The following is a 22356-nucleotide window of genomic DNA, read 5'->3' as shown; positions in this document are numbered from 1 at the left end:
ATGTTCCCGCCATCTGTCTCAGTGCGATATTCTGGCTGCTGGCCGGCACTCCCTTGCCTTCGGATCCCCGTCTGGGGGACCGAAGCAGAACACAGCCTTGGTTCAAACATGGACGAAAGAGCTGAACTCAAGAGGTGAGGTGAGAGTGACTGCCCTTGACATCAAGGCAGCATTTGACTGAGTATGGCATCAAGGCGCCCGAGCAAAACTGAGGTCAATGGGAATCAGGGGGAAAACTCTCAGCTGTTTGGAGTCATACCTAGTGCACAGATGGCTGTGGTTGTTGGAGGTCAATCATCTGAGCTCCAGGACATCACTGCAGGTGTTCTTCAGGGTAGTGTCCTAGGCCCAACCATCTTCAGCTGCTTCATCAATGACCTTCCTTCAATCATAAGGTCAGAAGTGGGGATGTTCGCTGATGATTGCACAATGTTCAGCACCATTCGTAACTCCTCAGCAGTCCGTGTCGAAATGCAGCAAGACTTGGACAATATCCAGGTTTGGGCTGATAACTGGCAAGTAACATTTGCGCCACACAAGTGCCAGGCAATGACCATCTCCAACAAGAGAGAATCTAACCATCTCCCCTTGACATTCAATGGCATTACCATTGCTGAATGCCCCACTATCAACATCCTAGGGGCTACCAGAAACTGAACTGGAATAGCCATATAAATACCGTGGCTACAAGAGCAGGTCAGAGGCTAGGAATCCTGCGGCGAGTAACTCACCTCCTGACTCCCCAAAGCCTGTCCACCATCTACAAGGCACAAGTCAGGAGTGTGATGGAATACTTTCCACTTGCCTGGATGGGTGCAGCTCCAACAACACTCAAGAAGCTCGAAACCATCCAGGACAAAGCAGCCCGCTTGATTGGCACCCCATCTACAAACATTCACTCCCTCCACCACTGACGCACCATGGCAGCAGTGTGTACCATCCACAAGATGTACTGCAGCACCTTCCAAACCCACGACCTCTACCAACTAGAAGGACAAGGGCAGCAAATGCATGGGAACACCACCACCTGCAACTTCCCCTTCAAGTCACACACCGTCCTGACTTGGAACTATATCGCCGTTCCTTCGCTGTCACTGGGTCAAAATCCTGGAACTCCCTTCCTAACATCACTGTGGGTCTACCTACCCCACATGGACTGCAGCGGTTCGAGAAGGCAGCTCACCACCACCTACTCAAGGGCAGTTAGGGATGGGCAATAAATGCTGGCATAGCCAGCGTTGCCCACATCCCATGAATGAATAAAAAAAAACTGGTGGGGCAGGGGGAGGAAGCAAGTTTCTCAGTGCAGTGGGGGTGTGGGGAATAGGGTCAAAGTAACATCATTGGTGTAGGGTATGGTGGGAAGGGTTATAGTTTAAAGTTTATACACTTAGCGGGGGTAAAGTCAGGTGGACATGCTAAGTGTTTTAAGGGGAGAGAGGGCAAGTAATTAATTCTATGGTTATTGGGGGTTGGGAGAGGGGCAAAATGAATGTTTTTAATTTTATTCATTCAATATCTCTTAAAAATTTAAATTAAATAGTAGGGCTTGAAGCCCTTTAAAAAATGGTATCATTGCCTGCGCACAGGCATCTGACACATCGCCAGGGATGGACAGCTCGTCCCCTCAATGCAGCTGGGGGGGTGCAGCCCGCCCCGGCTATTTAAATGAGCTGCTGTGCTTAATATCGCAGAGGCTCCACGACGTGCGGCCTGCACGGGTGGGCCACCGTTGTTTTCACGAGCATATATTTCAGCCCAAACTAGTGATCCAGAGGCCCGTGCTAATGCCATGGGGAAGAGGGTTCAAATCCCACCATGGCAGCCAGTGGAGTTTAACTTCAATTAATTACTAAATTCAGTTGGTTAAATAAAATCTGGAATTGAAAGCTAGTATCAGCAATGGCACCATGAAAGTATCATCGATTGTTGTAAAAACCCATCTGGTTCACTAATGCCCTTGAGGGAAGGAAATCTGCCGTCCTTACCTGATCTGGCCTACATGTGACTCCAGAGCCACAGACTCTTAACTGCCCTCTGAAATGGCCTAGCAAGCCACTCAGATGTCAAGGGCAATTAAGGATGGGCAACAAATGTTGGCCTTGCCAGCTTCATGGCACCATTACTGAGACTAGCTTTCAATTCCAGATTTTTAAATTAATTAATTAAATTTAAGTTCTACCAACTGCCGTGGTGGGATTTGAACCTGTGCTCCCAGGGAATTAGCCTGGGCCTGTGGATTACCATTCTACCACCATCTCCCATTATGTTACATTATTATAGTAATTCATATAATATAAGCAGGTTCATATATTTACCTATAACATACTATTACAGGTCAGCGAGCAGACCTGGAAGGTCGTACTGAGAGCAGAATGAGCCAGAGTAGCAGGATAAGCAGTAGATCCCGTCCAGGGACACAGCTCAGGATTGAGATTGATGAGGTATGTACCGGGCTAAGGCTGACTTGTCTAATGCCATATTCATGCAATGAATGTAATTTCTCTTTCATAACCCTTTGTTTTTCTATTTACTCATACACAGGAAAGAAATGAAAAACCTACATACACAATGCAAAGTCAATGAGGTAGATGTTGACTTTTGGGTGACTGACTGATGGTGTGAGCTAGTCGCCCACCCATTCCGGTGGCCAAGTGGCCCTCTCATTTTGAGGCACTGGCCTCATTAATTTCGCCAGGTGAGCTGCAGGGCGCCAACAGGCATCCTGACACAGCTCGCCAGATTAAAGCCCGAAAGTCAGGCCAGAGCTCCTGCCAGCAAGGTAGGTTGTGGTGGGGGGAAGGCGGGTGGGTGTTCACGATCATGGAGGGTGGGGTTGCCTGAGCTGACAGCAGCCAAGGTTATTTTTGTGGGCTCCAGAGGAGCACTCCTGCTCCCTCCCGGTTCCCCAAAAATAATTAGTGCTTACCTCTAGTGGGCCTTTTCTCTTCCATTGCGATAGAATTACGGAACCTATTCTGTAGCGGTTCCAATCAGTACCTATGTAAACTGGCAATCAGAGTCCTATTCATATCATAGGACTCCAATTTCCATTGTTAAAAAGGGTCTGCTACCTGTAATAGGTGGGCGCTTTAGACACCCAGCAGTAAGCCCCTTTTAAAATGGTGCCAGTTACATCGCTGTGCTAATGGGGAGGTAAGGGATACTGACCCCATTTTGAAGTGATTACTGCCCCATTAACACCAGGCAAGAGCGCTCAAAATCGACTCTAATTTTGCTCCAGTATGTGAAGGCATTCATCATAACTCTTAAACATTGGAGGGCTCCGCCAGATCTATCAAGGCATCTTATGGCCTTATGGCTTTCTCGATATCCCTCGAGTTGCCCTGTGGCAGTTTTTGTATATCTCCTCTGCATCTGTACTAAAGTTCCACAAAGGTGTGAGCAGCCATGTCTTCAGTGGATAGCCCTTGCCATCCAGTATCCATCCTTGAAGGCGCATAGGGGACCTGGATAGGTACGGCACCTGGGACTGCCTTTGTATGTAGGTGTCATGACAGCTTCCCGGGAACCTTGCATAGACTTGAAGGATCTGTTTGCGGTGATCAGTTGCACATTGAGTGAGTGGTAGCCCTTCCTATTGATGAAGGTTGCTGCCTGGTCTGTGGGAACCTTGATGGCCACATGCGTGCAGTTGATGATACCCAGCACCAGCAATGGCTTCAAATCCTACAGCTCTTTCAGCCTGACTGTCTGGATTGGTGTGAAACTGCACATATTGGCTGGCCCTCTTGAACATAGCATTGGTGACTATCTTGATGCAGCGATGAGCAGCGGACTGGGAGATCTCTGGAAGGATCCTGGCCACGGTGATCTTCCCCGCCACAGACAGTGGGTTCCCGTCTCTTCCCATTGGGTTGAGCTCCCCCTCCATCATGGTGCACAGCTCAGTGACCACCTCCCTGGAGAGGCACAGTCTTTGGCGCCACTGCTGCTCTGACATTTTCAGGAAGCAGAACCCCTGATAGTAGACGCTCTCTGGTGGGTAGCATCGTCTGTGCCCAAGAGGCTGGTTGTGTGCCTCTCTGCGTCCATGCTCCCTTCCAGCCTCGTGATCCTGGTGCCCCTGGGTGCTGCAGCCCCACTCCTGATGACTGTAGCTCTCAGCCTTTCTGATCTTCACCGTCACAGGAGGTCTCAAAGACTGAGTGAATGAGCCCCATTGCAAACTGATGCATTCACTTCTCAGTGTTGGCTCAGACTGGGCAGCTTGTGCAGTTTGACAGAGGCATGAGTAGATTGTGAGATGTCTACTGTTGACCAGCCTGTGATTGCATTTAAGGAATGCCGCTACTGATTGTGGTGTGTAGAACGTTGACAGCTGCAAATATACGGCTTTATGAACAGGAGAAATAGCAACACTTTAACGTGTTTCAAGGGAAAATAATGTGCCTAATAATCCAGTGTTGATTTACGTTAGATGCGCTTCTTACATATAGGAAGATAAAAAGTAGACCATTCAGTCCCCAAGCCTGCTTCACCATTCCTGATCTGTACCTCAACTCCATTTACACGTCTTAGCTTCATATCTTTTGATACCCTTACCCAATAAAATCACACATTTTAATCACGCACTACAGAACCAGTTCATGGCTGTTACCTCAATTCGTGTTCTATTTTTCAGCTGGAACATCAGCTGCGTGAGAAAATAATATCCAGTGGCTACTTCACTGTAAAGCAACTTTTTAAAGCCAACGATCCTGAAGGAAGAGGACAGCTTAACAGGTAAACAGAACATTGGTCACTGTAACAACCGACAGTGAAAACAAGCTCTGAAAACAAACATGCCATCAACAAGAAGATATAATGCCATTGATTAACAGATTATCCATTCTCCTAGGGATGTTCTCCTTATGGTACTGACAAAATTCCTGGGGCGATTTATCACACCAAGACAATTCCAGCAACTTCTTTTGAGGTGGGTAATATGATGGGAGATTTACTTTAGGGAAGAAGATATTTGGCTACTCAATTTTAAGTAGTCAAAAAGATATTTTTTAGTTATTCTGTTTTTTTCCCCAACTTTGGTCTGTGTCTGGGTGCCAGTGTTCAAATGCAGAAAATTCAGTAAGAAAGATGGGGGTTGAATTTCTGAAGGTGAGGGTGGGTGGTGAGGGGGGGGGGGTGGTGGGGTTGGTGGTGGTGGGGTACATTCTCCTAATCGCTCACTGTAACTTTGGCATATAGTTGGAGCAACCCTGGGAGTCCATGGGGATTTGACTGATTGTCCACTGCAAGCCATGGAAATCCTGGAAAATTTAAATGGTCTTCTGTGGGAGATCAATAATCTGTTTGCAACCCTCATTGGAATGTGTCCTTCGTTGATTTTTATGACATTTGTAAACAAATGGCCCGGTAAAGATTTCAAACAGTTTTACATGTTTAGATACATTAAAACAAGGCAAGCATAAATATCACAAATAGTGCTATTATGGGGATCTTAACAGATTTTATCATGTACAATTGCAGAGATGTATAAGAAAACATACAGCAGTGTGGTACAGATACCGAACATCAGTACAGTACAGCTATTGTACTCCAGTACTGTATGGATATCATACACCAGGACAGGACAGATCTTGTGCAATGGTACATACAGGTACCAATCCAATCCAATATGGATGTCCTACAGCACAGATATTGCACACCAGTACAATACAGGTATCAATCCTGTACAATAAGGAGTTTGACAGTGTAGCTATCATATGCCTGTACAGAATAGATAACAGTACATCAGTGGACTACAGAGGTTATATATCAGTACAATATGGATAGTGTATACAAGGATGTGTGCGTGTGGGGGAGGGGGAATAAGAGGAGCTGGAGTAAGATAAAAGCTAGTGATATGGAGGAAAGGGCAGAGAAATCCAAAGGGGACACTGGAAAGATAGACAAGAAAGGAAGTGAAGGGCTTATTTATATTAGCTGTTAAACTGTATTCACTTTAAGCTGGGATACAAATCTGATGATATTAGCAGATTCTTTGCAGGTGAAGATTATGGCCAGGCCTACAATCAACATTGGTAATGACTAGCCGTGTGGGTGATTGTAAGTTTTCAGTCAAATCTTGAAGGGGTTTGTCCTGTGGGGGCTGCAGTCGAGAAGGAGGGTCAGGAACGGTCAACCTGGCTCGTGGAGCTACAATTCTCACTGGAAGGACCAACTGCGTGCAGGATTCCCAGCAGCTATTGTTAGTTGTTAGTATCTGGGTTGTGGAGTTCTACTTGTCCTGGTGCGGCCACTATGTGAACGACGCGCCCACCTGGAAGGCGCTGGCCAGGGACGTGAAAGGCGGCCCGAGTGCCCATGAGGCGGTCGCCGAGGCTCAAGGCCTCAATCCGGCCTCGGTCGTCCTTCCGCCGTCACAGCTGGGAGCCGGGAAAGAAGCTCCACCGTGAGCTGGATGGCGACCACGAGCGCAGCGTCAGCCTGGAGGATGCTGATATCGAGGAGGTCGTGCAAGCTGTGGCTGGCCCACTCGCCAGGGTCGCGAGCCCTGCCGGACGCCTCTCCCCTTACCCCCCCCACCCTGCACCCCCTTCCTCCCACCCCTCTCCCCTCACACCCCCTTCCCAGCTCACCCCCCCCATCGCACCCCCTTCCCCCACCCCCTCCCCCCTCGCACCCCCTTCCCAGCTCACCCCCCGTGTCCTTCCCCCCTGCACCCCCTTCCCCCACCCCCTCCCCCCTCGCACCCCCTTCCCAGCTCACCCCCTGCACCCTGCACCCCCTTCCCCCCACCCCCACCCCCTCCCCCGCACCCCCTTCCAAGCTCTCCCCTCGCATTCCCTTCCCCCACCACCTAACCCCAGCATCCACCGCACCCCCTTCCCCCCACACCCCATCCCCACTTCCCTCTCCCTCCATGAAATCACACAGCTTACTTGTTAGCTCCTATCCCTAAGCAGGGGCCCTAACAACCCCACTGCCTTGTGGGCGTCTCGGGAGAAACCAAGGCTAAGGGAGTAAACCCTAACAGAAAATCCGGAGCGGAACCCCAAAGGCGGTCATGTGTTACCTTTGGCATGTTTCTGGCAGTTCCTGCAGCCATACTGGTGCCAAACGTCGTGCTCTGCACTCCTTTGGACCCCACCAGGAAGGCCGAGAGGGGGGTTTTGATGCTTGGGCAACTCACAACCTCCATACATCCGCCCAGGCATGTGCCATGGAGAGGTCACTCCATAGTCACCTCACAGCAACCAAAACAACATGGAAGGCAGCAGTTATGGGTTATAAGTCCTGCTCAATTGGCGTAGACATTGGGCGCCACGGGTTGCCTTTGTCGGTGGGAGAGGTCATCGCATCTCACTGGACAGCTACCGCCCACCTCAAAATGGGCAGCCCCCATTCAGTAAGGTTCTGTCCCGCCACAGTCCACCTGCTTCAATGGGTGCTTGGAGCTCAGGGTCACTGCCCGACAAGTGGACTGTAACACCGCACCAAACAGCACGACAAAATAAGGAAAGAAAGTACCAGCCCTTCATTTTGCAAGCTGGAACGTCAGAACTGTGTGTCCTGGCCTATCGGAGACTTTACACAAATCAACGATTCTCAGAAGACCGCCATCGTTAACAATGAGTTCAGTAGACTCAATGTAGACATTGCAGCACTTCAGGAGACACGCCTCCCTGTGAGCGGATCTCTAAGAGAGCAAGACTACACCTTCTACTGGCAGGGTAGGGATCCTGAAGAACCAAGACAGCATGGAGTGGGCTTCACCATCAGAAACACTTTGCTCAGCATGATAGAGCCACCTCCAAATGGCTCGGAACGCATACTGTCCATCTGACTGCTCACCGCCTCTGGTCCAGTACACCTACTCAGCATCTATGCTCCAATACTCTGCTCCCCACCTGAAGTTAAAGACCAGTTTCACGAGGAACTCCATAATATCATTATTAGCGTTCCCAATACGGAACATTTGTTCCTGCTGGGGGTCTTTAACGCCAGGGTTGAGGCCGACCATGACTCATGGCCCTCCTGCCTTGGGCGCTATGGCATTGGAAGGATGAATGAGAATGGACAGAGACTGCTTGAGTTGTGTACCTATCACAATCTCTGCATCACCAACTCGTTCTTTCATACTAAACCCTGTCACCAGGTTTCATGGAGGCACCCAAGATCACGTCGTTGGCACCAGCTGGACTTCATCGTCATAAGGCGAGCCTCTTTAACCAGCGTTCAAATCACACGCAGCTTCCACAGTGCGAACAGCGACACCGACCACTCCCTGGTGTGCAGCAAGGTTAGACTCAAACCAAAGAAGCTGCATCACTCCAAGCAGAAGGGCCGTCCGCGCATCAACACTAACAGAATTTCTTATCCACAGCTGTTACATACGTTTCTAAATTCACTTGAAAAAGCCCTTCAAAACACTCCTACAGGGGATGCAGAGACCAAGTGGGCCCACATCAGAGGCGCCATCTATGACTCAGCAATGACCACCTTTGGCAAACGTGTGAAGCAGAATGCAGGCTGGTTTCAATCTCACTTTGAAGAGCTGGAACCTGTCATAGCCGCGAAGCGCATTGCACTGTTGAACTACAAGAAAGCCCCCCAGTGAGTTAACATCCGTAGCACTTAAAGTAGCCACAAGCGCTGCACAAAGAACAGCCAGGTGCTGCGCGAATGACGATTGGCAACACCTATGCAGTCGTATTCAGCTGGCCTCCGACATCGGAAACATCAGAGGAATATATGATGGCATTAAGAGAGCTTTTGGGCCATCCATCAGGAAGACGCCCCCCTCAAGTCTAAATCAGGGGACACGATCACTGACCAAGGCAAGCAAATGGACCGCTGGGTGGAACACTACATAGAACTGTACTCCAGGGAAAATGTTGTCACTGAGACTGCCCTCAATGCAGCCCAGTCTCTGCCAGTCATGGATGAGCTGGACGAACAGCCAACAAAATCGGAACTCAGTGATGCCATTGATTCTCTAGCCTGTGGAAAAGCCCCTGGGAAGGACGGCATTACCCCTGAAATAATCAAGAGTGCCAAGCCTGCTATACTTTCAACACTCCATGGACTGCTTTGACTGTGCTGAGATGAGGGAGCAGTACCACAGGACATGCGCGATGCCAATATCATCACCCTCTATAAGAACAAGGGTGACCGCGGTGACTGCAACAACTACTGTGGAGTCTCCCTGCTCAGCATAGTGGGGAAAGACTTCGCTCGAGTCAGTTTAAACAGTCTCTCGAAGCTGGCTGAGTGTGCCTACCCTGAGGCACAGAGTGGCTTTCGAGCAGAGTGATCCACCATTGACATGCTGTTCTCCCTTCGCCAACTACAGGAGAAATGCCGCAAACAACAGATGCCCCTCTACGTTGCTTTCATTGATCTCACCAAAGCCTTTGACCTCGTCAGCAGATGTGGTCTCTTCAGACTACTAGCAAAGATCGGATGTCCACCAAAGCTACTAAGTATCATCACCTCATTCCATGACAATATGAAAGGCACAATTCAGCATAGCAGCGCCTCATCAGACCCCTTTCCTATCCTGAGTGGTGTGAAACAGGGCTGTGTTCTCGCACCTACACTGTTTGGGATCTTCTTCTCCCTGCTGCTCTCACATGCGTTCAAGTCTTCAAAAGAAGGAATTTTCCTCCACAGAAGATCGGATGGCAGGTTGTTCAACCTTGCCCGTCTAAGAGCAAAGACCAAAGTGCGGAAAGTCCTCATCAGGGAACTCCTCTTTGCTGACGATGCTGCATTAACATCTCACACTGAAGAGTGTCTGCATAGACTCATCGACAGGTTTGCGGCTGCCTGCAACGAATTTGGCCTCACCATCAGCCTCAAGAAAACGAACATCATGGGACAGGACGTCAGAAATGCTCCATCCATCAATATCTGTGACCACGCTCTGGATGTGGTTCAAGAGTTCACCTACCTAGGCTCAACTATCACCAGTAACCTGTCTTGTGATGCAGAAATCAACAAGTGCATGGGAAAGGCGTCCACTACCATGTCCACACTGGCCAAGGGAGTGTGGGAAAATGGCGCACTGACACGGAACACTAAAGTCTGAGTGTATCAAGCCTGTGTCCTCAGTACCTTGCTCTATGGCAGCGAGGCCTGGACAACAAATGCCGGCCAAGAGCGACGTCTCAATTCATTCCATCTTCGCTGCCTCCGGAGAATCCTTGGCATCAGGTGGCAGGACCGTATCTCCAATGCAGAAGTCATCTCCAACATATACACCCTACTGAGCCAGCGGCGCTTGAGATGGCTTGGCCTTGTGAGCCACATGGAAGATGGCAGGATCCCCAAGGACACATTGTACAGCGAGCTCGTCACTGGTATCAGACCCACCGGCCGTCCTTGTCTCCGCTTTAAAGACGTCTGCAAACGCGTCATGAAGTCGTGGGAGTCAGTTGCTAGTGATCGCCAGAGCTGGTGGACAGCCATAAAGGCGGGGTTAAAGAGTGGCGAGTGGAAGAGACTTAGCTGTTGGCAGGAAAAAAGACAAAGCGCAAGGAGAGAGCTAACTGTGTAACAGCCCCGACAACCAATTTTATCTGCAGCGCCTGTGGAAGAGGCTGTCACTCTAAATTGGCCTTTATAGCCACTCCAGGCGCTGCTTCACAAATCACTGACCACCTCCAGGCGCTTACCCATTGTCTCTCAAGACAAGGAGGCCAAAGATGAAGAAAGAAGAATACAAGGATGTTTCAGAATACTCAGGATAAGTATATTCCTACTGTAAAGAAAAATTCTAAGGGCAGGACCCACCATCTGTGGTGAACTAAAGAAGTTAAGGAAAGCATCAAATTTAAGGAAAAAGCATATAATTGTGCAAAGATGAGTGGCAGGTCAGATGATTGGTCAGAATATAAAGAACGACAGAAAATTGCTAAAAAGTTAATTAGGAGAAAGAAATTAGAGTATGAGAGAAAGCTAGCTAGAAATGTTAAAATGGATAGCAGGTGTTTCTACAAGTATTTAAAAAGGAAAAGAGTAGGTAAAGTTAGTGTTGGTCCTCACGAGTGAGAATGGGGAGTTAATTGTAGATAATAAGGAAATGGCGGATGAAATGAACAAATATTTTGCTTCTGTCTTCACTATGGAGGATACAAAAAACATTCCAGTAATAGCTGTAAATCAGGAGGTGGAAGGAAGAGAGGAACTTCGTGAAATTATGATCACCAGGGAAGTGGCCCGAAACGTTAACTCTGCTTCTCTTTCCACAGATGCTGCCAGACCTGCTGAGTGGTTCCAGCATTTCTTGTTTTTATTTCAGATTTCCAGCATCCGTAGTATTTTGCTTTTATTTTAGTGGTACTGAGCAAACTGATGGAGCTGCGGGCTGACATGTCCCCGGGTCCTAATGGGCTTCATCCTAGGGTCTTAAAAGAGGTGGCTATTGAGGTAGTAGATGAGTTGGTATTAATTTTTCAAATTCACTAGATTCTGGAAAGGGTTCATCAGACTGGAAAGTAGCAAATATAACCCCTCTATTCAAGAAGTGAGGGAGGCAAAAAATAGGTAACTAAAGGCCAGTTAGCTTAACGTCTGTCATGGGGAAGGTGTTAGAATTGATCATTAAGGAGGCTATAGCTGGACACTTAGAAAAACTCAAGGTAATCGGGAATAGTCAGCATGGTTTTGTGAAAGGGAAATCATGTTTAACCAATTTATTGGAGTTCTTTGAAGGAGTGAAGGGGAGCCTGTTGACGTACTGTACTTGGATTTCCAGAAGGCATTTGACAAGGTGCCACATCAATGGTTATTGCACAAAGTAGGAGCTCATGATGTAGGGAGTAACATATTAGCATGGATAGAGGATTGGCTGGCTGGCAGAAAACAGAGAGTATGCATAAATGAGTCCTTTTCTGATTGGCAGGATGTGATGAGTGGAGTCCTGCAGGGGTCTGTGCTGGGGTCTCAACTTTTTACAATTTATATCAATGACTTAGATGAGCAGAGTGATGGTATGGTAGCTAAATTTGCAGATGACACAAAGATAGGTAGGAAAGTATGTTGTGAAGAGGACATAAGGAGGTTGCAGACCGATTATAGATAGGTTGAGTGAACGGGCAAAAATCTGACAGTTGGAGTATAATGTGGGAAAATGTGAAGTTGTTCACTTTGGCAGGAAGAATAAAAAACAGCATGTTACTTAAATGGAGAATGACTGCAGAATTCTGTGGTGCAGAGGAATCTAGGTGTTCTAGTACATGAGTCACAAAAAGTTAGTATGCGGGTGCAGTCGGTAATAAAGAAGGCTAATGGAATGCTATCCTTTATTACGAGAGGAATTGAAAATAAAAGTAAGGATTTAATGCTTCAGTTATACAGGGCATTGGTGAGACCACATCTTGAATACTGTGAGCAGTTTTGGTTTCCTTATTTGAGGAAGGATACAAATGCATTGGGGGAGGTTTAACAAGATTGATACCTGGAATGAGCGTGTTGTCTTATGAGGAAAGATGGGACAGGCTGGGCTTGTTTTCATTGGAGTTTAGAAGAGTGAGGGGAGATATGATTGAAGTTTATAAGATCCTGAACAGTCTTGACAAGGTGGATGTGGAAAGGATGTTTCCTCTTGTGGGTGAGTCCAGAATTAGAGGGCACTGTTTTAAAATTAGGGGTCGCCCTTTTAGGATGAGGAGAAATTTTTTCTCTCAGAGGGTTGTGCGACTTTGGAACTCACTGCTCAGAAGGTGGTGGAGGCGGAGTCATTGAATATTTTTAAGGTGAAGGTAGATAGATTCTTGTTAGGCAAGGGAATCAAAGTTTATTGGAGGTAGATGGGAGTGTGGAATTCGAGACACAAACAGATCAGCCATGATCTTATTGAATGGCGGAGCAGGTTAGAGGAGCCAGTGGCCTACTTCTGCTCCTAATTCAGATGTTTGTATACAGACCTCATATGACCTCTTCAATTTAATTTTGAAAAAATCTCTTTATGGCCATCTGAAACTCAAAATAGTCTCTTTTATTAATGGTATGCATTTTTCAGCAACTTTTAAAATATCCCACTGTTGCTCTACAGACCTGTGAGCCAATTTCCTACTTCACCTCAATAGGTCACTCCTCACCTTTCTAAAATCTTCCCTGGTCCAATCCGGTGGCTTACTTTTTATACAAACCTTTTCCCTCTCCAAAGGGGCCTTGAACTTTGTCCTCCCAAGGTTACTACTCCTGAGTTATTCATCCCCGTTTAACTCATCCATGGTTTCCACTGCTTATCGCTATACAGCGAAGTATGCCCATTGTGCCTGTACTGGCCCTTAGTAAGAGTTATCCAATCAGTCCCACTCCCCTGCTCTTTCCCCATCATCCTGCATTTGTTTCCTTTTCAGGTATATAACCAGTTCCTTTTTGAAAGTTATTATTGAATCTGCTACCTCCACCCTTTCAGACAGTGCATTCTCGATCACAACTGGCAAAGTGAAAAAAATGCTTCCTCATGTTGCCTCTTTTGCCAATCATATTAAACCTTTGCCCTCTGGTTACTGACCTTCCTCCTGTGGAAATAGTTTCTCCTGATTTACTCAGTCAACTCCATATTTAAGGATGTTGCATAAGGACGGAAGAGGGCTTGGCTACGACATCCCACTGTCACATAGCCCGCAGATACAGTGCAGGCTCACACATGAATCCTTGGTCGAAGTGCTGGAGGGCTGCTAGCAACTATGGAATCATACCAAAGGGAGAATTAGTGCCTTAAAGAGAGGAGAGAGAAATGGGAGAGAAATAAACAAATAGAAAACGCAGGCCACTTCAGTGCAAAAGCATGTATACTGAAGATCAGATATGAAACCAGCAATAAGTGTAAAAGAAGCAGCTACAATACCTATTATGCAGTAAAAAGATGAAACATCATTCTTGAGATGCAAACAGAAAATACTGTTGTTCATTGATATTTTTTAACAATTGCTACATTCAGGTTCAAACTGAATGAAAGAGCGACCATTAAATGTGAAGACTTTTATGCGGCTGCAAGAGACCCTCTCTCCACAGGAGCAGCCTCGTGGCTTCATCCCGTGAACCGACATAACGACAAGGTTCTGGTCACTGCTTCCCAGGTGCACTCACAGCTGAAGGAGAAAGTAAGGCAAAGGTAAGGATTTTGACAGAGATCCTTCATCTACTTGGCCAATTCAAGGGAAACGTAGAAAAAAACCAACAAAAATTTGAAATGTGTTTTTATTTACTTAAAGACAAAACATTATGAGTAAGAGGATAACTAAGGAGAGAGTAGAGCCCATAAAAGACAAAAAAGATAACCTATGTATAGGGGTGGGAGATATTGGAATGGTTCTTCATGAATACTTTGCGTATGACTTCACAAAAGAGGGGGACGATGAAGCTATTGCAGTTAAGGAGAATGAGTGTGAAGTATTCGATGTGATAAACATAGGGAGAGAGGATGTATTAATGGGATTAGCATCCTTGAAAGTTGATAAATCACCAGGGCCAGATGAAATGTACCCTAGGCTGTTAAAAGAAGCAAGAGAGGAAATAGCAGAAGGTCTGACCATCATTTTCCAGTCTTCACTGGATACAGGTGTGGTGCCGGAGGATCGGAGAACTGCTAATGTTATACTTCTGTTTAAAAAGGGAGAGAAGGATAGACTGAATAATTACAGGCCAGTCAGTCTAACCTCAGTAGTGGGCAAATAATTAGAAACTATTCTGAGAGACAGGATAAACTGTCACTCAGAAAGGATAGTCAGCATTGATTTTTAGATACAGTTACAGCACTGAAACAGGCCCTTCGGCCCATCGAGTCTGTGCCGACCATCAACCACCCATTGATACTAATCCTACACTAATTCCATATTCCTACCACATCCCCACCTGTCCCTATATTTCCCTACCTATACTAGGGGCAATTTATAATGGCCAATTAACCTATCAACCAGCAAGTCTTTGGCTTGTGGGAGGAAACCGGAGCACCCGGAGGAAACCCACGCAAACACAGGGAGAACTTGCAAACTCCACACAGGCAGTACCCAGAATTGAACCCGGGTCGCTGGAGCTGTGAGGCTGCGGTGCTAACCACTGCGCCACTGTGCCGCCCTTTGTTAAGGGAAGATCTTGTTTGACCAACTTGATTGAATTTTTTGAAGAAGTAACAAGGAAGATAGATGAGGGTAGTGCAGTTGATGTGGTCTACATGGATTTTCGCAAGGCTTTTGACAAGGTCCCACATGGAAGACTGGTTAAAAAAATAAAATCTCACGGGATCCAGGGAAATGCAGCAAGGTGGATACAAAATTGGCTCAGTGGCAGGAAACAAAGGGTAATTGTTGACAGGTGTTTTAGCGACTGGAGGGCTGTTTCCAGTGGCGTTCCGCAGTGCTCAGTACTGGGTCCCCTGGTTTTTGAGTTATATATTAACAATTTGGACATAAATGTCGGGGGCATGATCAAGAAGTTTGCAGATGATACAAAGATTGGCCATGTGGTAGATAGCGAGGAGGATAGCTGTAGGCTGCAGGAAGATATTGATGGTCTGGTCAGATGGGGCAGAAAAGTGGCAAATGGAATTCAACCTGGAGAAGTGTGAGGTGATGCATTTGGGGAGGTCAAACAAGGCAAAGGAATACATGATAAATGGGAAAATACTGAGAAGTGTAGAGGAAGTGAGGGACCTTGGAGTGAATGTCCACAGATCCCTGAAGGTAGCAGGACAGGTCGATAAGGTGGTTAAGAAGGCATATGGAATTCTTTCCTTTATTAGCCGAGGTATAGAATATAAGAGCAGGGAGGTTATGCTGGAACTGTATAACTCATTGGTTGGGCCACAACTTGAATACTGTATGCAGTTCTGGTCACCTCATTACAGAAAGGATGTAATTGCACTAGTGAGGGTACAGAGGAGATTTACGAGGATGTTGCCAGGACTGGTAAAATGCAGTTGTGAGGAAAGATTGGATAGGCTGGGGTTGTTTTCCTTGGAACAGAGAAGGCTGAGGGGAGATCTGATTGAAATGTACAACATTTTGAGGGGCCTGGATAGATTGGAGGCGAAGGGTCTGTTCACCTTAGCAGAGAGGTCAGTGATGAGGGGACATAGATTTAAAGTGATTGATAGAAAATTAGAGGGGAGATGAGGAACAACCTTTTCATCCAGAGGGTGGTGGGGGTCTGGAACTCACTGCCTGAAAGGGTAGTTGAGGCAGAGACCCTCAACTCATTCAAAAGGAGTCCGGATATGCACCTCAAGTCACGTAATCTGCAGGGCTACGGACCAAATACAGGAACATGGGATTAGAATAGGTGGATCGTTTTTCAGCCGGCACAGACACGATGGGCCGTGGCCTCTTTCTGTGCCTTAAACCTTCTATGATTCTTTGATTCTCCAACAAGGGAGAACCTAACCATCTCCCCTTGACATTCAACAGCATTACCATCGCTGAATCCCCCACTATCAACATCCTAGGGGCTACCATTGATCAGAAACTGAACTGGAGTAGCCATATAAATACCGTGGCTACAAGAGCAGGTCAGAGGCTGGGAATCCTGAGGCGAGTAACTCACCTCCTGACTCCCCAAAGCCTGTCCACCATCTACAAGGCACAAGTCAGGAGTGTGATGGAATACTCTCACTTGTCTGGATGGGTGCAGCTCCAAAAACACTCAAGAAGCTCGACACCATCCAGGACAAAGCAGCCCGCTTGATTGGCACCCCATCTACGAACATTCACTCCCTCCACCACCGACAGACAGTGGCAGCAGTGTGTATCATCTACAAGATGCACTGCAGCAATGCACCAAGGCTCCTTAGACAGCACCTTCCAAACCCGCGACCTCTACCAACTAGAAGGACAAGGGCAGCAAATACAAGGGAACACCACCACCTGCAAGTTCCCCTCCAGGTCACATACCATCCTGACTTGGAACTATATCGCCGTTCCTGCACTGTCGCTGGGTCAAAATCCTGGAACTCCCTTCCTAACAGCACTGTGGGTATACCTACCCCAAATGGACTGCAGCGATTCAAGAAGGCAGCTCACCACCACCTTCTCAAGGGCAATTAGGGATGGGCAATAAATGCTGGCCTGGCCAGCGTCACCCACATCCCATGAATGAATAAACAAAAAATAGCAAAAAGCAGAAGAAAAAGAACTTTCATCTCTCTAGCGCCTTTTACGAACTCAGCATGTCTCAAAGCACTTCAGAATGATGTACTTTTGAAGTCCAGTCACTGTTCTGATGTTGGAAATGCCATAGCTAATTTGTGCAAAGCGAAATCCCACAAACATATGATGATCAAATGATCCATTTTGGTAATATTGGTTGAGAGCTACATGTTGGCCAGGGCACCGGGTAAAGTACCTTATAAATTAAATGAATACTAAAAAACTATAAAAAGACACCGAGTTTGATAGTAAATCTAACACTACAGTGCACCACCAGTCACCCAATTAATTATTCGAATTGATCAGTTATCTCAATACATATTAGTTGTTGTAACATGATTGTTACTTTCGGCATTTTCTGAACAAGTCACTTTCAAATTTTCATCATCTGTTTTTTAATCTCGGTTGTTGAATTGTGCTTCGATTTCTGTACAAAGAATATATTTTAATTCACTACTAAAATGTACTTGACTGCAAATCCATATTAGCTGCATTTGGAACAATATAGCCTATTCAATTTTTCCTAATAGGTATACTGCTTAGTTCTGGTATCATCCTTGTAGATCTCTTTTGCACCTTCTTCAGTGCCTCCTTTTTATAATATGGAGACCAGATCTGTGCACAGTGCTCCAAGTGTGGTCTAACCAAGGCTGAGCTAGCATTGCAAAGAATGAAGGATGTCTGACACTTGCCATCATGAATCTTGCAATTTGAAAAGCAATAACAGTAGGGTTTATTTTCCAAAATGATTAAATGTGGATATCTTACTGTGTATGTATTATATGAAATCTATATATTGGTTCTGTTATAAAGACTATTTTTCTATGATTCTATCTGTATTGCCCTGACTAATGTTAGGCTTTTAGACCTAAGTGAAATTCTGCCTCAGAAGAACACTGAAGGGCCTGTTAGGATCCTTGTTCCTGAGTTTAGGGACATGCTGAAGCAACTGGGGTACCAAATGGAAGATGAAGAGTTTGAAAAGTTGTGGAGAAGGTAGGCATGAATAACTCATCTGATCCCCTACCCTTTATTTTAAGTTCAAAATAGAAATTATGCTTGTGGATATTAGCAAATAAATTCTTAACACATTCATTTGATACTATATTCATTTGTTCCTTTGCTACTATAGTGAAATCATTAGCTCATGAATTACTGTACAAAGAAGATGAACATGTTTTCCTTATGATTTTTCTCTTGGGTTACATGCAGCAGTGTCCTAGAGATTAATCTTTAATTCCTGGAGACACCAGGACAGTCTTGGAGGGGTTGACAACACAACTCATGAAAGGCTGCTGAGTAAAGTTGCATTTTATGGGATTAACCGGCAGGTGTTAGGTTAGATAGCGCATTAGTTGCATTTGCACAGACAAAGACTCTTTGTTTGGTCAGGTCTAGTAGAGCCTGTTTCCCTGTATTTTGCGGCACCTTGTTATGCAAGAAGTAATATGGACAAATTGTAAGTTGAAGAAGGACAGGCACACAGTGTCAGGCAAGTAACCGACCTGCAGCCCATCCTGGGTGTCAGTAAGTGACAATTAATTATGCAGAGAGGATGTGTTACAATGTGAAGACTTTTGAAGATGTGAGTGTTTTTGGGTTTTCAGTTATAAGTTTCTGTTTGAATGAGTGCCCAGCTGGAGTATGGCCCTGCATGGCCAACATGGCATCCTTCCATCCATGAAAGATGATGGACACTCAGCAAACAATCCATTTAGATGGTGTCTTCTCTTGGTGCACCTTTGCTGATGGCTGTGAAGGCCAATCCTTGAGAGGCAGGTTCTGCCACAAGTGCTGTATGTGAAGCTGCCAAATGACGCTGTAAGTTGTTGTTTTTGACGTGAGCGCCTGTTGCCAAGTTGCTATAGCAACTGGTCATCGTGGAAGTGCACACCAGTCTACAGGATGTGCTGCCATTTCCCTCTTTCGCCAGCTCGTGACTCCCAGGTGCAATTTTCGACATTTAGGGCCTTCATGTCATGCTTGCAAGCATCCTTGAAGTGGAGCTATGGGCATCCCACTGGTCATTTGGCCCCGGCTACCTCACCATACAGAAGGTCACTGGGTATGTGACCGACTTTCATCCTGCGGACGTGTCCGATCCACCAAAGCCACCTCTGTTTGATTAGTGCCAACACACTTGGGAGCTCTGCCTTTGAGAGAACTGCTGCATTTGTGATTTTGTCCTGCCAGGATATACCCATAATGCATGCAGACAGCGAAGATGGAAATTACTGAGCTGCTTTTCCTGGTAGCTGTAAGTCGCTCATGTTTCACAGCCATACAGCAAGGTGCTGAGAACACAGGCCTTATAAATCATCAGCTTGGTCCTAAGGGTGTTATCCCATGTGCGTTTCGCGAGTTGGCCAAAGGTGGTAACTGCTTTCCCTATGCGTGTATCGAGTTCTGCATCAAGGAACAGATTGTCTGTCACCATGGACCCAAGATCGCAGAAGTTTGCCATAGACCAGCAGTAAATGTGCAACAGGTTGACAGACAAGTTTCTGGCATGGTTGTTTTGGCCAGGTACCTGCTATATATGTTACTATTGGGTAACCTTATCTTTACAACATTGTTAACTTGTACCAGCCTCTTTCTGCTTCCGCTCCTGGTTCTTGCACATGCACATTGTTGATCCAAACTGCCACTTCCTGCCAGGCATGCTGCACAGCTGCCTCTGGGAAGCATGTCAAACAGAACACCTCCACTTCACCAGCGAGCACAGGGATTTCGAGTGCTGTACTGCTCCATCACTTGTCCTCAGACTCAATTTCCTACCTGCTCATTTGTTTTGCGTTCCCTGGGGTGTTTTTCCAGTTACTTCTTCCCCAGGCAGTCATTGGAACTGTTGGAAAATAAATTTGAAGTCTTTAAAGCTTAAATTATTTCGACTCCATATATGGTCACTTTTAAGCAGCCGCATCCCTTTGCCTCAGAGTATGATCTCTTGGCTCCTCTCCCACCTTTGATGAGCTGCCACTGGCGGACCCAAACTAGGCTGAACACTTGCCAGATAATCGGGACTGACCCCAGAAAATGTCTTCCCTTTAGACTCTGTTGCAGCTCAAGTGATCAGCCTGAAGCAACATTTTCTCTTGTTCTATTTGCTTTTAGGACTATAATTACTCAGATCTGACTAGAGGTTGTTTCAAACTGAACCAAATAATCTGACTCGTGATGGTTCTCTCATCCCTGCACCATTTTCCATTCCAACAGGTATGATACTGATGGTCTTGGTGTTATTAAAGGAGATGTGCTGATGAGGAAACTTGGAGATGAATTCAAAAATGGAATGGCACACAGCAGTGAAGGCTCTGCTCGAAAATCATGTGATCAAATGAGTTTAGACGACTCACCAAGTAAGTGTGTGGTCTGTCCACAAAGTACATGTGAGGGGGTGGGGGTGTCTAGTGATATAGCACATTGGAGCTTCAACACAGTCAGGGCTAATTTTAATCTAATCTGTCCAGTCGGAAACTGACAGGATTGGGTTGGGAGCCCATTTTACACCCCACCCCTATCTTCAGTTGTATAAATGGCATCTAATCTGATCCTACAAGTTTTTTGCCAACGGTTTTAGGGGTGGCAGAATGTGGGTTTGTGTTCATTTGCCGCTTTCTGATTTGGATTTGTAGGATACAATGCATGTCAAAGGGGACCTGTGATACACATAATGCGCTGAATCCGACACCATTACAGAATGCAACAATACAATATTGATTATGTAAATACCTGTGTCTCAGTTGGATGGTCCAGTGGTAGAGTACAGGGCACCCAGCCATAGACATGAATTTGAATCCCAGTCATAAATGATATTCCAGTTCATTTACTCTCACTGAGGGAAGAAAGAAGACCTAACAGGAGAAGAGCAGCTAGTCCCACGATTGACAATCTATGTAGAATTGTTTGGAACAGCATGGTCTTCTGCAGAAATGCCTGTATTTTTTTCAACATGTATAGAAATGTAATTGGTATTGTAAATATTGCAAAGTACAGGCATTTGGGTATTAGTACAGGAAACTTTGTGTAATCCTAAACATTTATCACCCAACGACTAACATATCTGCTTTCATGGTGCATTTGGAGATCCTGAAGCCACTGAATGAAATGGAAGCTCAAATTATCTAAATAAATTAGACCAATTAGACACGGAATAAGTAGTTCTGGTGTTATTTTCACCAGCGATGAACTGAAGTGAATGGAGAAAAAAACTCTCAATAACAATTTTTGCCAGAATTTCTAAAAGGAAATAAGTTCGTTGTGATTCCCCAGAGGGCAGATGCTAGAACAAACTAGACATTGTAAAGCCTGAATGATAAAGAAATACCCCCCAGAAAATCAACCAAATTTCTCCATGAACACTTGTTTGGAGAAAGGCCACAAGAGCCATGTAGCCCTTCAAAACTGTCCATTATTGTTCTCTCCAGGACTGACTAGGACACTGACCAAAGCAGAGCATGAGAGGAAAGCTTCTCTTCATATTGAAAAATGGTTGAAGGACAAGTTCAGGGAAGGTTATAACCTCATGAAAGAAGAGTTTGAAAAGTATGACACACAGAAAACAGGCAAGGTAAGAAATATTTAAAGTGTTTTTTTTACAGCTGTTGTAATAGTGTAGTATCTCATTCGTATTATTGTGTCTTATTCATATTGTAGCCAATCAAAATGGTAAGTTATTGCTAACACTGTGGGGGGAAATCCTTCGTAGAAAGTGTTTGACAAGCCTTTTTGTTTGTTTATAGGCACACAATAAGATGAAATAACTTGTATTGAAATACATTGTCACATTACTTTTTTAATTTATTCTTCGGATGTTGGCAGTGCTGTTAAGATAGCGTTGATTGCCCACCCTTGTTGCTCAGTGGATATTAAGAGTAAATCACGTAAAGGGTGACAACGATGGAAATGATTTGTGACTCTTCTCCATTCTCCAAACAACAAAAGATTTCTCCGAAACTTTTTATGAACACATTTCATCGATTCAAGCAGTGCACTGTAACTAAAGTTTAGGTTTAACAAACAGGACATGACAGAACATTGTGGGACCACCGAGAAGAGGTAGTTTCAATGTGCATTCACGCTACAACTTTATTATCAGTCACGAGTGTTTTCTACTTCAAACTGCTGTTAAAGCTATTGAGTAAGTTTCCCAATGTGGAGCTTTATGCACTACGAGCCAGAGCTGGAATTCAGGTGCCATGAGCTCATGATTTCATAAGGAAGTTAGGGGACA

The 22356-nt window shown here is 45.8% G+C and overlaps 1 protein-coding gene across 1 annotated transcript in view; it reads left to right on the top strand.

The window, feature by feature from the left end:
* The window catches only part of si:ch211-197n1.2 (EF-hand calcium-binding domain-containing protein 6), a 91015-nt gene that overhangs the window by 9536 nt on the left and 59123 nt on the right, over window positions 1-22356 (top strand). The window contains exons 2-8 of the mRNA XM_068028784.1: window positions 2338-2444; window positions 4646-4746; window positions 4862-4939; window positions 13922-14095; window positions 17982-18119; window positions 20340-20482; window positions 21551-21693. Of these exons, the coding sequence (XP_067884885.1) occupies window positions 2338-2444; window positions 4646-4746; window positions 4862-4939; window positions 13922-14095; window positions 17982-18119; window positions 20340-20482; window positions 21551-21693 (884 nt within the window). The remainder of the gene's footprint in view (window positions 1-2337; window positions 2445-4645; window positions 4747-4861; window positions 4940-13921; window positions 14096-17981; window positions 18120-20339; window positions 20483-21550; window positions 21694-22356) is intronic.

This window comes from Heterodontus francisci, chromosome 4, assembly GCF_036365525.1.
Source record: "Heterodontus francisci isolate sHetFra1 chromosome 4, sHetFra1.hap1, whole genome shotgun sequence".
Classification (NCBI taxonomy): Eukaryota; Metazoa; Chordata; class Chondrichthyes; order Heterodontiformes; family Heterodontidae; genus Heterodontus; species Heterodontus francisci.
This window is presented reverse-complemented; position numbering and strand designations above follow the sequence as displayed.